This window comes from Herpailurus yagouaroundi, unplaced genomic scaffold (assembly GCF_014898765.1).
Source record: "Herpailurus yagouaroundi ecotype Mexico unplaced genomic scaffold, PumYag 190, whole genome shotgun sequence".
NCBI classification, from domain to species: domain Eukaryota; kingdom Metazoa; phylum Chordata; class Mammalia; order Carnivora; family Felidae; genus Herpailurus; species Herpailurus yagouaroundi.
In genome coordinates this window covers 30,653,857-30,668,755 of record NW_024412421.1, presented here as the reverse complement: position 1 = coordinate 30,668,755, position 14,899 = coordinate 30,653,857, and the positions used below count along the sequence as shown (strand labels likewise).

Genomic DNA, 14,899 nt, shown 5'->3' with positions numbered 1-14,899 from the left:
CAGTTGCACTGATTAAGAATCAGAACGATTCACGCGGCCTGGTGAGGCCGCTGTGTTCCGACCTGCCCAGCTCTGCGACCCTCCTCGCCTTGCACCACACAGCCTCCTTCCCTCCTCCTGCACTCCAATCAGCCTGGCTTGCTTCGTGTTCACACCTGCACCAGGGCCTTTGCGCATACCTGTGCCTCCTTCCCTTCCTCCTTGCCTAGTGGCCTTACACTTCGTTCAGGTCTCAGCTCAGCCTCCACATCTGCAGGAGTGACCCCCCACCCCCACCCCTCCCCACCCAGCTCCCTGCCCAGGTTATATCCTTCTCTCACTATGCACCCCTCCCCTCTGGAACTCGTTACGGTTGTTAGTGAACATGTATTTGTGTGGTAGGTTGTTAAATGTCTGGTTCCCCCATTACACTGCAAACTTCTTGAGGAGGTAAATACTGTGCTACTCATTCGATTCAGTAAACACTAACTAGGTTTTGTTTATAAGCAGGGTTCTGGACTAGGTGTTACAAGGGTTATACAGATGAGTAGAAGACTGTTTTAGCTTTTAAGGAATTATATTAGTTATCTGTCACTGCATAACAATTTGCCCTAAACTTAGCATCTTAAAACAACGAATATTATCTCACAGTTTCTGTGTGTCAGGAATCCTGGTGTGGCTTAGCTGGATGCCTCTGGCTCAGGGTCTGTCAAAGCCTGCAGTCAAGGTATGTTGTCTGGGGCTGCGGTCTCAGCTGAAGGCTCAGTGGAGGCGGATCCACTTGTAAGCTCACCCAAGTGCTGATGGCAGGTCTGAGGTCGTCACTGTCCAGAGACATCAGTTCCCTGTTATGTGGTTACTTCCTATGGGCTACGGATTTGCCTCTCCCTATGGCAACTCGTGACATGACACCTTGCTTCCCCAGATTAAGAGCTCCAAGAGGAGAGAGAGAAAAACAGGATAGCCAAGACAAGCTGTGCCCTTTTGTATCCCAGTCTCCTCTTGAAAGGCACATCCCATCACTCTTGCTATATTTCACGGTTGGACGTGAGTCACCGGGTCTAGTCTACCCTCAAGGGGAGGGGATGCCACAAGCATGTGACTACCGTGGAGGGGATCCTTGAAGGGCATCTTCGGGGCCACCTATCAGGGATTTAAATCAAGCAGGAGGTAGGGTGAGGCCAACATGCTCACAGCCTACAAGGGGGCTTGTCACAAGTGTCTTAGGGGGGATTTAAGACACTTGGGGTGTCAGGAGAAGGAAAAGTTTGCATTTAGTCAGGGATATGTGGGAAAGCATTCATGAGGGTGGTCACAGCTGAGATGGGCCCTGGGTGACTGCTTTCAGCAAGTAGAGATGAAGTAGAGAGGGGGACTCTGGTCTACTCCCCCCTTTAGACCCACTTTTTTTTTTTACGTTTATGTATTTATTTTGAGACAGAGAAAGCACATGGGAGGGGGAGAGACAGAGGGAAAGAGAAAATCCCAAGCAGGCTCCATGCTGTCAGTGCAGAGCCCAGCATGGGGCTCAAACCCACAAACCGCAAGGTCATGGCCTGAGCTGAAATCAAGAGTCAGACGCTTAACCGACTGAGCCACCCTGGTGCCCTTGACTCCCTTGTGATGAATTTGGCTATCTGCTCCCAAGGCATGGCAGATCAGAAGGTGGGGGTAGCAGTGGGGATTGTGCTGTCTCCAGCAGATACATCTGGAGCAAGTGGCAGCTAATGAGGGCAGTCAATCTCAAGAACGTATTTGGGGCTTCCAAATGCGTAGCAGTCTTGGACCGTTTGTTACAGATGCATTCCCTGGGAGCCTCTGAGGGGACTGGTCTGTTACAGGCTAGCAAGGGACCATCGAGAGGCAGTTATGTGTGTGCCGAGTATCCTGTTTGGGAAGGCAAAGGAAGTAATCATTTTAGAATGTTTCACTGTAAGCAAACCGGTTGCGTGGTACAACTTGGGGTCCTTCAAGGAGGTAGAACCTCCAGCCATCTCTCCAAATTGGATTATCAACATGACAAAGAAAAAGGAAAGCTATACTAACCAGACATAGCATTCTTGAAATTACAACATATAGTTTGTACTTTTCTCACATGAATGAAGCACAGATCGACTTGGCGCTTAATTCATAAAGGAGGTGGCCGTTTTGCTTGATTTTGTCTTTACTAATTGACTAGTAAATGTGGCCTCGGTGAGAGAAGCCACTCTCTTGAGTCACGTGTAGCATGCCAGTTCGCATCTTTACAGCAGGGTTTTCTTTTATTTGCCTCTCAGAGAAATAGAGTTCATGGATTGTTCAGAGCATGTCTATTTCTGGAGGCAGATGGTTTAAAGGACCCACAAGATAGTGGCCCATTCGCTTTTTTTGATGTTCAAAGGAAATCTGTGGCTTATACCCAGTGAGAATGGAGAATGACTCTCCCACCCTCACAGAGCACCAGCTGGGAGATTCTCTATTTAGATTGACATCGAGCCCTACTTTTGTCCGTGAAAATTCACCCATTTACTGAAATCATCCTACAGTATGGAGTAGTAGAAAGAGAAGGGGTCTGGGGGTGAGATTTTCACCATGGTTCTGCCTCTTCCTTCTGACCTCGGGTGACTTATGTCACTTCTCTGAGTTTTCCTCGCTCTCCCTGCAAGATCAGCATCCCATTCCCTCCTCTATGGGATTATCGTTTAGAGTAAAACATGTGGAAATTACTCGATGTAGTCCCTGGCACTTCCAAGGGCTTAATAAGTGGGTTCTTTAAAAAGTCTAATTAAAAAAAAAAAAAAACTGGCTCTCACAATATTTTCCCTTTGTACCCTATGATGATGCCTAATGAAAAATTAACAATGATCCTTTAAAAGCCTGTTCACTTATTGTCTCCCCAGTTGGACTCTCAGCTCCACCCAGGCAAGTGCATGCCTTGTTTTCTCTTACCATGCCTTTTCTGCACTGATTTTTCCCTCCTTCCCTGACTTCTGTTGGATTGAGTGATTGAGCTTTCTTTATTTTACCCCCCTCCCCATTCATTGTAATCCATGTACGTTTAAGAAGTTATCCTTAAGTTACAAACACATAGTGAAGCCTAAATGTGATCATCGCCTCTCCACCACTCCCAGACATAGAACCTTGGCATGTGGTTGTCATTCCTCTCTCATCAGACACAATATTGTCGCCTGGACTCCAGTTCTACCCTTGTGCAAACCCTCACCCTCAGTTGGTCAATATCAGTATGATGATTTTATAGTCATTCTTATATTGATTTATCAACACATTCACCATGTTTCTTTGCTGGCTGTTATTATTCCTTGCATGTCAGTCTTTTCTTTCTGATTATAGTTTTCTTCTTTCTGAAGTGCATCCTTTTTAAATTCTCCCAGTGAGGGTCTAAGAGTGGTAAACATTCTTTTGCTGAAAAATGCCTCATTTTTACCCTTGCTTTTGAATGATAGTTTAGCTGGATACAGAATTTGTGTTTGACGGTTGTTTTCCTTGGCACCTTGAAAATTTTATGAGTTCTGATGCCACAGCCCCCTTCCCACGTGCCACCTACGAGCCATGCAGAAGTCTTAGTTGAATTAAGGACAAGCAAGAGTATAATTAAACCTGGCCTCCTAGAGAAGGCTAACATACTTCACCTGGCTGCTCATAGGAATTTTTTTCCCCACACCTTTGAAAAGAGCCAAACGTGTAAATGCTGGAAGAAGATTTGCAGAGACTTACCAGGGATTACACGGCTCCAAGCCAGGCTTCCCAGCCCGTGGCCAGTGACCTCACTGCCACCTTCTTAGCACTCTGTGCCGGCTTCGGGGATGCTGCAGGGGAGCTCTGGTTTTGGTGTTTCTTTGCTTAGTCTGGATGTGGCTTGTATTCAGGGGAGACTTCCTGCACAGGAAGAGAACATGTACTTGGCTCTGCCCTCAGGGGTGAGGCCTCTGGCAGGCTTGAGGTCTGAAGGCCCCTGGCTCATAGGTGGACACTTAACATCCCCACAAATCCATCTCTGCCCGCAGATTATGAAGGAGGTCCGGCGAGCGCTGTGCAACGCGGCCACGGACGACAGCAAACTGCTGCTTCTCAGTGCAGTGGGCAGCGTATTCTGCAGCGGCCTAGATTACTCCTACCTAATTGGCCGGTTGTCCAGTGACAGGAGAAAGGAGAGTACCCGGATTGCAGAAGCCATCAGGTGAGCTCTGCTCATGTTTGGACACTTTGGGACCTGCCTCCTTTTGCTAAATGTAGCACATAAAAATACAGGCTGCTCAGCAAAATTTGAATTTCAAACAACAAAGAATTTTTTTTTATCATAAGTACATCCTATGCAATATTTGGGATATACTTATACTAAAAATTTTTTTTTGTTGTTTATCCAAACTTGAGATTTTAATTGGGTATCCTGTATTTTCTGCCCAAATTAGGGTTGCCTCTGCTGTCTAGATTAGATCCCACCTTATTGTTTCCCTCAAAAAAAGATTTTATTTCCTTATATTAATTAAGCACAGCATCCGGTAATGCCCATGTGTGAATCCATACTACTCCTGCCCTTTGCCTGATGGTGAAATCTTGGATTTTCTGGGTGTTCCTGTGTCCTGGAGCTGATGTGGCTCAGCCCTGGGGAGAGGATGGAGGGCTACCCTGGGCAGCTGGGCATCTTCAGACCCAGTGGGGTGGGGAGTGCCTCTCCCTCTCTTGTTGCTTTTGGGATAAAAGTTGGGATCCTGGGGTTGACATCGGATCCCAACAATCAGTATCTCTTTTGGGAGCACTGAAAGGTCGTCTTTTCCCCATTATTCATAGGTTGATCAAAAGCAAGTGAGTGTTCTTTCGAGCAAGGGCCGTCACTCATCCTCCACCCCGGGAAGGGCTCACGCTTGCTGCATCTTGTGCCGTTCTCAAACCAGAGTCACGGTGCAGTAATGCCTCCTGCTGTCTTGGAAAGGGGCACCCATCTATGTGGGGTCATGGAGGCCGAGGCCACATGTGAGGGATTTTATGGGGCCTCTAATCTCACTGTGCCTGGCAGCGTCCTACGGAGGCTAATTTTTCTGACCCATAGCCAGGGGCTATAGTCTCCATGAGCTGATGTGCAGACACTGTCACTGGTGAAGTTCTGAGTCCTTTCTTCAGGGTGAAGCATCTGGTGAAGTCTGCCCCAAAACACCCATGTGCTTCACGTTGCCGATTTCTTGCCCAAAGAGACACCACAGAAAGGCCGAACACGTTATTAGAAAGAGCACCCTGGTTGCATGATGCTCCCAGGCATCGTGGGTGCAGACAGTCCTGGCCACGTCCACAGCGGTTTTTTCTCTTCTTGGACTCAGCTGTGCCTTTTAGCAGCTTCCTCGTCACATGGTGAGGGGAATAGTAGGGGCCCCAGTAAGCCTCCTTCATTTACGGGACCATCAGAGACGGGGCTCCCATCTCTGTGGCCTGAGGAAAGCCTTGGTGGTAGCTATCATGTGGTTTATGAATTTCAGTGGGTGCATTAGCTGGATTCCCAGAAGTCCCAAATTCGAGGAGAATTGGGAGAATGCATTCGCTCACCTCTCAAGAAATGCAGTCAGTAAGATTTAGGACATTTTCTGTCTCGTCAGGAAGGGGAGTTTCTCCTTGGCAGAGTGGAAGGGAGGTGACAGAGGGAATCCCTCCCAGTGCTGGAAGGGAGTGGACGTTCCTAATTTCTGAGCCGGCAGAGACCCCGGGCGAGGGAGGGGAGAATGTCCCCTAGACCAGTGCTTCTCAGCCCCAACAGCACAGAGAATGGCAGGGAGCTTTTCTACAACCCAGTGGCTCGCCAGCAACCCCAGAAGATTCCACATCAGTGAAAGTGGGGTGCGGCCAGCACAACTTTGGTTTTCAATTTCCCTCAGTGGTGCTCCTGTGCAGCCAGTGTGGAGAACCCCCCCCCCCCCCCAACCCTAACCCAGGGGTTTCTGCACCACTGACTGAGAGCACTGGAAGTTCTAGAAACAACAAGATCCTTCTTTTTGTGTAACAGAAAAGGTTGTTAGAAGAGGGTGAGGGAGAAGGTGCTGGAAGGAACAAGGGTGGGTGAGGAGCTTCAAGGGCGTGGATGGGGTACAGAGAGGACGGCCCTGTAGAGAAGAATGCCCATGGGGTCGGAAAGCGACTGTGTCCTGCTCTTTGTCACCGGATTCCTGAGGGAAGGCTCCAGCTCCACCAACTTTGGAGTGCTCCCCCCGGCAGCCACACTCCAGAGTCTGGGACACGGTGGAGCAGGGAAGCGTTTCCCAGAGAATGTTCTGGATTTCCCGAGAAGCATCATGAGCGAGGGGCCCTGTGGTTAAGTTTAGGCCATGCCACGAGTCCTGTCCCTGTGCCTGCAGATTTTCCAGGCATATTAACGTATTTGCAACCTGAGAAGTCTCTTGACAAAGAACTGTTTTCAGAATCTAGCATGGCTGGAACACATTTTGGCCCCAGAACCTTATAACCCACTGACAGTCCCTTGCAGTTTTCTGGGGGCATGCGTGCTGTTGGCTGGGCCGACCTCCAGGATCCGGCATGCCGCGGGTCCTCAGCGCTCCCCAGCGCTGCTCCCGCCCCATCCTCATCGTGTCCTAGAGAAAGCACGCGCACACGTGACCCAGGATGCCGTGTTCACTCTGCAGATGTTTGTTGAATGAACTAGCAGATGTGAGAAGGGCTCAGATGATTCATTCGGTGCAGGCCTCTGTCCAGGACCCAAACGAGGCTGTCCGCCCCATCCTGAAAGAGAGGGTGCCCTCACCTGCACTCCTCGCAGGTGATGTGATGGCCTGCTGGCAGGTTGCTGGGATTATGAGTAAGCAGATAACCCGTGTGAAAAACTTGCACTGGCCTGGCACGCAGTTGGTACTTCCAACAGCTGTAAAGAATTATCTCCATCGCTAGTTCTGTGAACGTCCGGCCATGAGTTCTCGCTGAGCCTGGTCTGACCGTGGAGTGGGCTTCGAGAGCACCCCTGTGGGGGCCCCAGGATGACCGTCACCATGTGTGTCTGGTGCGCGTAGGTCCCGTACTGGCTGACTTGGCTCTGAACATTGGCAGTGGGAGGGCTGCACCCCTCGGCTCTGGTTAAAGGGACTGGGTGACCGGGTCATGCAGAAAATGCCAGTTGCTCTGGGTGGAATGTGGACATCCCCGCATTCAGACTGTGGCTTCAGAGTCTCCTTTGGGCCTGGAGGGCAGATCTCCGACCGCCGAGAGTGGAGCGAGAGCAGCGCCCGCCCTCCCCGGCAGGTGCACTGACTGTAATAATAGCAGCAGTGACCGAGGGCTCCTGCGTGCCAGGCAGGACACGTTTGTCCCTCTGGGGACAAACCGTTGGCTTTGCCATTTGACAAGGAGTAAAATGGGGTTCCAGAGAGTGAGTGACTTGCCCAACATCTCATGACTAGTTAGGGGCAGAGTAGAGACCCGACCCCAAAGTTCCTGCCCTTTCTGCCACATCACAGCAGCCCAGCACTCAGACAGGCAGAGGCCACAGGGCTCAGGCTCAGTGGAGGAAGTGGCAGAGGCCGGGGTCAGCATAACCCCAATCCCAACAGATGGACTTGAAGCCACAGAAGACGGCATGTCATCCCCCCCACCCCCACCCCCACAGTCCCACTGCCAGAGTCAGGATCAGATATCTGAGCGGCAGTGTCTGTAACGCAATATCCTGTTTGCTGTCTGGCTTCTGTGTCCACTGGGCCCTTGTGATAGAGATCTCCTCTGAGTGAGAGGAAGAGGATGGGGAGAGTGGTCTGTGCATTTGCATTTTCGTATCTAGGACGGGAGCCCACCGCGTGGCTTGGACAGGAACAGGATGGGGTGGGGGGGGTGCAGGGGCAGAGCTGGGCACACTCGGTCCCCTTAGCCATCCTCGGGGTACTTAATGCCTCTGCACAGGGCTCAGGTTGGAGACCGCAGAGGGAAGGGTTCTGGGCTCCAGCGCTGTGTGCTTTCCGTACGGTCGTGAGGGCGGAGGTGAATTCCCAAAGGGCTGCCCTGTGCGTATTGGGGCAGACTGGACCTGCAAGAGGTCCACAGTGGGGAGGCGTCTTGATAGGGAAGAACTTCTTTACTCAGAGTGTTCCACAGCAGTTCCTGAACTCCTTCCCGGCTCCAAGATGCAAGGTCCTGAAATTGTGTATGAGGGGGTTTAGATGTGGAACGTTGGCCCCAAATCACTCAGACCCTGTGGTTCCAAGGACCATGTGGTTCCAAGGACCCTGCCAAGAAGTCCCACGTACCGTGCAGCCTCCAAATTACATTTGGTAGAAATCACATGTTAAGGCCAGTGACTAAAGCCTTGAAGTTAGGAAGTCAGGCTGGGAAGGGGGCCACCAGAAAACCAGGAATCCGAGGGCCACGGTGCCAGAATGCAGCAGCATCCTTTTGGGGGTGAGCTGCAGTGGGGCCGGCAGTGGCTGGGAGAACTCCCCCCTCGACTCACACATCACTGCTCAGGAGTCAGGAGATGGGACGCCTCCAGCCTGGATTAAGGGTGAGATTTATGTGGCAACGTATAGGTCGTGAGACAGTCTTCTCACAGTTGAATCCAACCCCAGCCTATCACTGTGGTGCCCACATCTCTTGGTGAGGACTGGGGGGAAGTGCTAATCCTTGAGAAAGGATAAATCAGCCAGCCATTTGTATTAGTGAAGTATTAGCTGCTGTAACGAATGAACCCCAAATGTATGTAATGGCTCAGTTGTGATAGAAATCTACTTCTTATATATGGGAACCTGAAACAGATGTTACTTATCAGCCCATGGCTGTCCTCCAAGTGTGACTCAAGAGCACAGACCCCTTCCATCTTGTGGCTCAGCACATGCCTTCCAAGACTGCCATGCCTGCCAAAGTGAGAGGGCTTGCAGACCGCATGGCGGGAGGTTTCCGTGCACGGGCTGGAAGTGTGCGTATGGTTTCCATTCACATTCCGTTGGCCAGTGTTTCGTTCCTTGGCCACAGCCACCTGCCAGGGAGGGGGAAATGTGCTCCAGCAGCAGACTCGGGAAGAGGAGGGAAGGGAAATTGGGTCTGGTGAGCAGCTAGTGTGTCCCTGCCGCATGTCTCCCATCTTCAGTCTCAATCAGAGATTGCTCCTCTGTTCGTTCGGCAGTCATTTGCTGAGTGTGAACTCCGGTACGTATGGGCACCACGCCGTGCACAAGGCAGACCTGTAGGTTTCCGTAAGGAGCTGGAGAGGGAGGAGAATCCAGAAACAAGCAATCAAGCAAGTGATGAGGATAATTGCAAATTGTGAGACTGGTGTTTCCCAAGAACTCTCAGAAGGCCCGTGCAGCTCACGCATCATGAGCAGGCACGAGGGAGACGAGATGTGCCTGGAGCGGTAAGCAGAAGCAGACCAAGGTCATGGTCAGGGGTGTGGATTTTACTCTTGTGAGGTCTCGGTAGTTTCTCGTCTTCTACCTGGGAATAATGAAGGATGCAGGCTTTACTAGACATCTTGGATCTTTCCTCCACGTCCAGATGAATATTAACATTTTATAGATCTTATATAGCGGCTGGGGGAAGGGCGAAAGGCATTCTAGGGCAGAGGAAGTAGAGAGAGGTGTCTCTGCTTAATAGGTACAGATGCACGCAGGAACTTTGCTCACTGCAGAAGGGCAGGGTGATAAAATGTCTCCTGATCCCAGAGCCATGATCCCAGATGCCTCATGTCTCCATGCCCAGTGTCCTTCCCCACTTTTGGTCGAAGCCACCCTAACGTGTGGATCCTCATCAGCCCTTGATGAGTCTGGCATCCCTTTGGGTCATTCAGAGTCAGACAATCGTAGGACTGAAAGTAATGTTAAATATCATCAGTCCTCACCTGTGACCACCATCTGAAGCTTGAGTTTCTTTCTTTCTACGCCCAAAGTGATCATCCAGCCAAAGTTGGAATACCTCCAATATTGAGGATTCATACTTCCCAACATCAGCCTTTCCACCCTCAGCCAGTGCCGTCAGAACTTTCCTTCTCTCCTTGTGTTCACATATGCCTCCTTTGTGTTGTCTTTCTGGTTCTGAACCTTGACGTTCAGGTTGGCTTCCTTAGGATATTTACAGTTTGTCAATATCCAGGGAGTGAGCGCAGTACTGGGACAACGGGCATGACCTAGGACCATCTGGACAAACTGGGAAAGGCGGTCACGCCATGAATTTCTTTCTGAAAACCTGCCACCAACCACCAAGTGTGCCAGGCCTGTGACTGCAGCTCAGTGGCTCAGTGTCCAGGAGGATGAGACGCTTGCCTGGCACCCTCTTCCCTCTGATGACCGGAGGGTGCCAGGCAGCACTGGGGAAGCTTGCTGCCACCTCGGTAGGTTCAAGGGTGTCAAATAGGTCTCGGCAAGCCTGGTCACCTGCTAAAGAGGGTCTTCTCTTTTCTCCCAGGGACTTTGTGAAGGCCTTTATCCAGTTTAAGAAGCCTATCGTGGTCGCCATCAACGGGCCTGCCCTGGGCCTCGGTGCCTCCATCCTGCCCCTCTGCGACATCGTGTGGGCCAGCGAGAAGGCCTGGTTTCAGACCCCGTATGCCACCATCCGCCTCACGCCCGCCGGCTGCTCCTCATACACCTTCCCTCAGATCCTGGGCGTCGCACTGGTAAGCCTCCTCGGTCCTTGGGCAAGATCCCTCTCTGGGATCCCGACAAGACCCCTTCTGTGTCCTGGGTTTAGGATATGGCCCTTCATATGAATAAGGACCTTGGGGGTGCCCCTCGTGGCGGAATCTGCTGACTGTCTCTGCTTCCTCTGCCTCCCCAGAGCAGCTGGGAGGAGGGCAGGCTGATCTTGGAGCCTTCCCATGCTGGTGCCAGACGGCGCTGGCGGGTGTGGCCAAGGCCGAGAGGATGATGGCGATGTTTGCTTACCAGACACACACTTTGTTTACGTAACCGAGTTAACTCGATTCAGTTAGTGCACATAATAAGCACCTAACTAGTTAAAGCATGAAGTCGTCTGAGCGAACTGAACTAAGTTCAAGCACTTTGCATCCAGTTTTTTCATTTATTCCTCACAACAGCCTGATAAGATCCCGTATCAGAATGGACTGTGTGCTGTAACAAACGATCCCACAATCCCCAAACAACAAAAACTTCTCTCTCACTCTTGCTGCAGTCCAGCCGTCCACACTGACTGGGGTCCCAGGCGTCTTCCATCTGGTAGTTGTACCTCCACTTTGGCCAGTGGACGTGAAGAGAGAGGCTGGGCATTTTCAGGGGCCTGACTGCAAAGGGCATCTTCGTCCCCGCTCACTTTACAGGGGCCAGGGTTCCGTGGCGTGGCCACACCTACCTGCAAGGGAGGCTGGGAAATGTAGTCTTGCTGCCTGTCCCAGAAGCAGGAAGGGATTTTGGGTGATCACACGGCAAGTTCCACCTGGAGAACCTGTGTTGCGGTTTCCATCACACAGATGGCAAGCTGAACTGGAGACGTTAAGGAACCTACTGAGTCCCGTGTCAACAGGCAGAGGGGTGTCTGAGTGAGTGGTGGCGTTCACTGCAGGTTGCGGACAGATTCTGCGCCAAGAGCCAGAAGCAGGTGTGGTCAGGGGACGGTAATAATAACAGCTAACACTTGGAAAGCACTTACCGTGGCCAGTGCTTGATGGCTGCTACCTCAGTCCATCCTCCCACAACCCTGTAAGGTAGGGCTGTTGTCATTCCCAGTTGACAGATTGGAGGCTGAGGCTCGGGGAGGGTGAATTGTGCAGGGTCACACAGTGGGAGGGGCAGTCGTGGCATCTGAGCCACAAACTGTCTGGCTTCAGAGTCTGTGCTCTTAACCAGTGTGTCCCAAAGGAGGACCCGCCTCCGAGGAGTGAGTCTGAAATGGGGGCAGGGGTGTGTGTGTGTGTGTGGTGTTTGTTTGACCAAGACCCTATTGTCTGAAATCAACTTGAGTCTCCTCCTAATGGCTTGTCCCTCCAAGAAGGACCTCCAGACCAGTTCTGGAAAGCCCCAGCACCCACATATGCAGGTGTAGGTGCTCTTTCTTGTCTGATACTGGAGAAAAAATTGGCCACATTCCATTGCATGGGACACTTGTGACCTCCTGTTAGTTGAGCGTGGTGGGCCTGTGGTCACCCCTGACATTGTCTGCTTGCTCTGCCTGTGACAGATGCTCCTGGAAACTCTTTCCTCCATTCTCTCCGTTCCCGGCTTCTTCTTGACCCTCCGGCAATCTATCCGTTTGTCTCTCACCAAGCCTTTGGGGGGGTCTTCTGGTTTGAGTTGGAGCCCTTTGGCAAGGAGCAAAAGGTTTGAATGACCCAGGCCTTCTGGTTCCTTCTCGTGTTTGGTCTCTGGCCTTGATGTTCACATCCCACAACTCGGAAAGGTTAACTCCCATGTGACTTCCGAGGCCTTGTGGGCTCAGTGTGGCCACCACCTGCTGAGCAGACCAAGGTTCGTGCCTCTTCCATCCTTAGGATTCCGGATATTCTCGGTCTCCCCTCCCCCCGCCTCCCCTCAGGCTGAGGTCCTTGGGTGAAACCCTCAGGCGCCAGCTGCCTCCGGGAGTTAGTGGGGCCCCTAGTGAAGTGCTCTTGGTACTGAACTCCTGCACAGGGAAGCCCGATCATTTTGGCCCTCCCTGCCGTCCCTTTGATGCTTGCACTCTGCACAACGTGTCCACTGTGTTGCCATCACACACCAGAACCACATGGGCACTTTGATGGCAGGGGACTGAGTGGGTTGTCCCAGCAGGATTCTCCAAGCTTGTGCTCACCATCACATGCGGGCTAGTTTACTGGTCACTTTCCACCTGATGGTCTCACTCGCTCTTTCTCAACACCTGCAAAGGTAGGTCCTGTTGCCCTCCGTTCTGCAGAGAAACTGAGGCAGTGGGGTGATAGCCTAGCAGGTGCTGCTCCTTCTTTGAGCCCACAAACCTCAACGAGCTCCCGGAAGGCACCAGGCCTTTTGCCCTCCCTGCTTAGAAGTGCAAAGATGAGTAACCCAGGGGGCTCCGTCCCTGGTAATCCTGTCTGTGGGCGCTGATGCGTGGCTGGCGTGGTGTTTCCCTGCTCTCCTGTGGTCTCGTTGGATCCTCACAGGTGGTAATTGGTACCCACTTCAGAGATGAATAAACAGATTCAGAGAGGCAAAGAGATTTGCATGGGGTCACAGGGCAAAGCCAGAGGCGGAGCAGGGGTGTCTGATCTGCGGCCCATGCTTCCCTCTGCCCCGGTCCCGTTAACCTTGGCCTTCCTACCTGGGAAGGGAAGAGACTCGTAAGCGTCCACACTGCTATACCGTGGTGAGGTTCAGAGGTGGTTAGGGAAGGCCCCCAGAGGGGGCACCCCCCGAGTGAGTCTGCAAGAATGGGCACCCCCGTTGTACGCCTTCAGTGTGGGCTCGTCACTCTCTGATGGTGGCACGAAGAGGAGGAGCAAGTACGAGATCAGTGGAGACCCCCAACAGCCCATGCCCACGGCACCACCCCGTCCACAGGGCAGGGCCAGCAGGGGGTCGGTAAGGCCATTCGGATTCAGGACCTTGGGGCCTGCTCGAGGCTGCTCACGGTCTCAGCAGTGGCAGAAAAATGAGGCAGGCGGGGAGCCCAGGAAGCAAACACTTTCCCTTTTGATCTCGGCCACTGTGCTCTGCCCGAACTCAGTGCCACTCCTGTTCCTCCCCGTCCTCTGTGGTTGCAAAAAATGTGAACACTGTACAGCCTTATCTCTTTCTGTCTCTCTTTTATTTCAACCATTTCGAAAACTCCAAGAATGTTGCTGACTGAGACGTGTTCTTGCCGACCGTGTCCTGTTTGGCTCCTTCTGTTGAGTTCCTCACTTTTGTTTCCCCTTCCTGAGACAGAGGTGTTTCTAAATAAGTATAATGACATATATTTGTCTTCAGACCTCTAACCAGATGCATGCTGTAGGCTCGTTACCGGCCTGATAAATTTCTCTACCCCGGCATAGAAAGATGGTCCTCTGGGTCATCACGACCCATCAGTGACAACCAGAACAAAGGGAAAAACACACATGTAGATCCAGCAGCTGAGAGAACCTGGCATGTGAGCATCGATCCGAGAGCGGCTAAGCATGCAGGGGGCAGGCAGATGGATGGCCGGTCAGGGAAGGGATTGTGTGCTGCGTGCAGGCGGCGGGGATTTATCCTGAAGGAGATAGGGACCCCATCACCTGGCGGTAGCCCTTCCATCCTAGTTATCAGCGGGAGAGTCACTTGGGAAGTCGCAGTGGTGGGTGCACTGTGCTGTCGGTGCCTGGGACCCCCTCCATTAGGCTCCTCCCAGAACAGGTACGGCAGCTGTGAACTACAAAGCAAGAGGAAATTCTTTGAGGAGTGGGGTTCAAAAGGAAACCACAGAAGGCGAGTGGGCAGGGGGAGGTGGGGCGGGGAGGGTGCTTTTGGCTCTTCACAAGTGGGCACAGCCCTGGGCCACTGGGAGAGATGCACCTCTCTGCTTTAGTATTAGGGTATTATTTAGGACCTTTTTGGCTGCCGGTGATGGAAGCACTTTAATTGGTTTAAAGGGGAAGGAAAAAGAACGCAGTGGTTGTCATAACTTGCGTATCCAGAGGCGGAGCCTGTCGCTGGGGTCCAGGAATCCCAGCCCAGTCAAGACTCTTGCTCTCCATCCTTCCTTTCTTGGTGGACCCACTTCTCCAAAGAGTGGGGACACGGCAGGGGGTGGCCCTGGGCTCTTTGACTTGAGCATCGACCAGGCAGGGAGAAAGATTCTTCCCCCTCACCTCCAGCTTAGGGCTTTATTGCATAGGGTGGATATGTGTTCAGCACCGAAATGGACACAGCCCGAGGTACAAGCCCACTGCTGTGGGTCCGCCTCCAGACGTGGGGAGGGGTGTCGGGCAGACGGACCCACAGTAGGTACGCGGCTTCTTTTGGGAATTTAAAGAAAGCTGTGGACCCCCTGATCAGAAGCATGTGCACAGACGCAGATGTCT

At 52.2% G+C, this 14,899-nt stretch overlaps 1 protein-coding gene across 1 annotated transcript in view; it reads left to right on the top strand.

Annotated features, from left to right (window-relative positions):
* CDYL2 (chromodomain Y like 2) overlaps positions 1–14,899 on the top strand; it is a gene marked incomplete at its 5' end in the record, with an annotated part of 55,525 nt that overhangs the window by 31,642 nt on the left and 8,984 nt on the right. The window contains 2 exons of the mRNA XM_040443413.1: positions 3,984–4,156; positions 10,357–10,567. Of these exons, the coding sequence (XP_040299347.1) occupies positions 3,984–4,156; positions 10,357–10,567 (384 nt within the window). The remainder of the gene's footprint in view (positions 1–3,983; positions 4,157–10,356; positions 10,568–14,899) is intronic.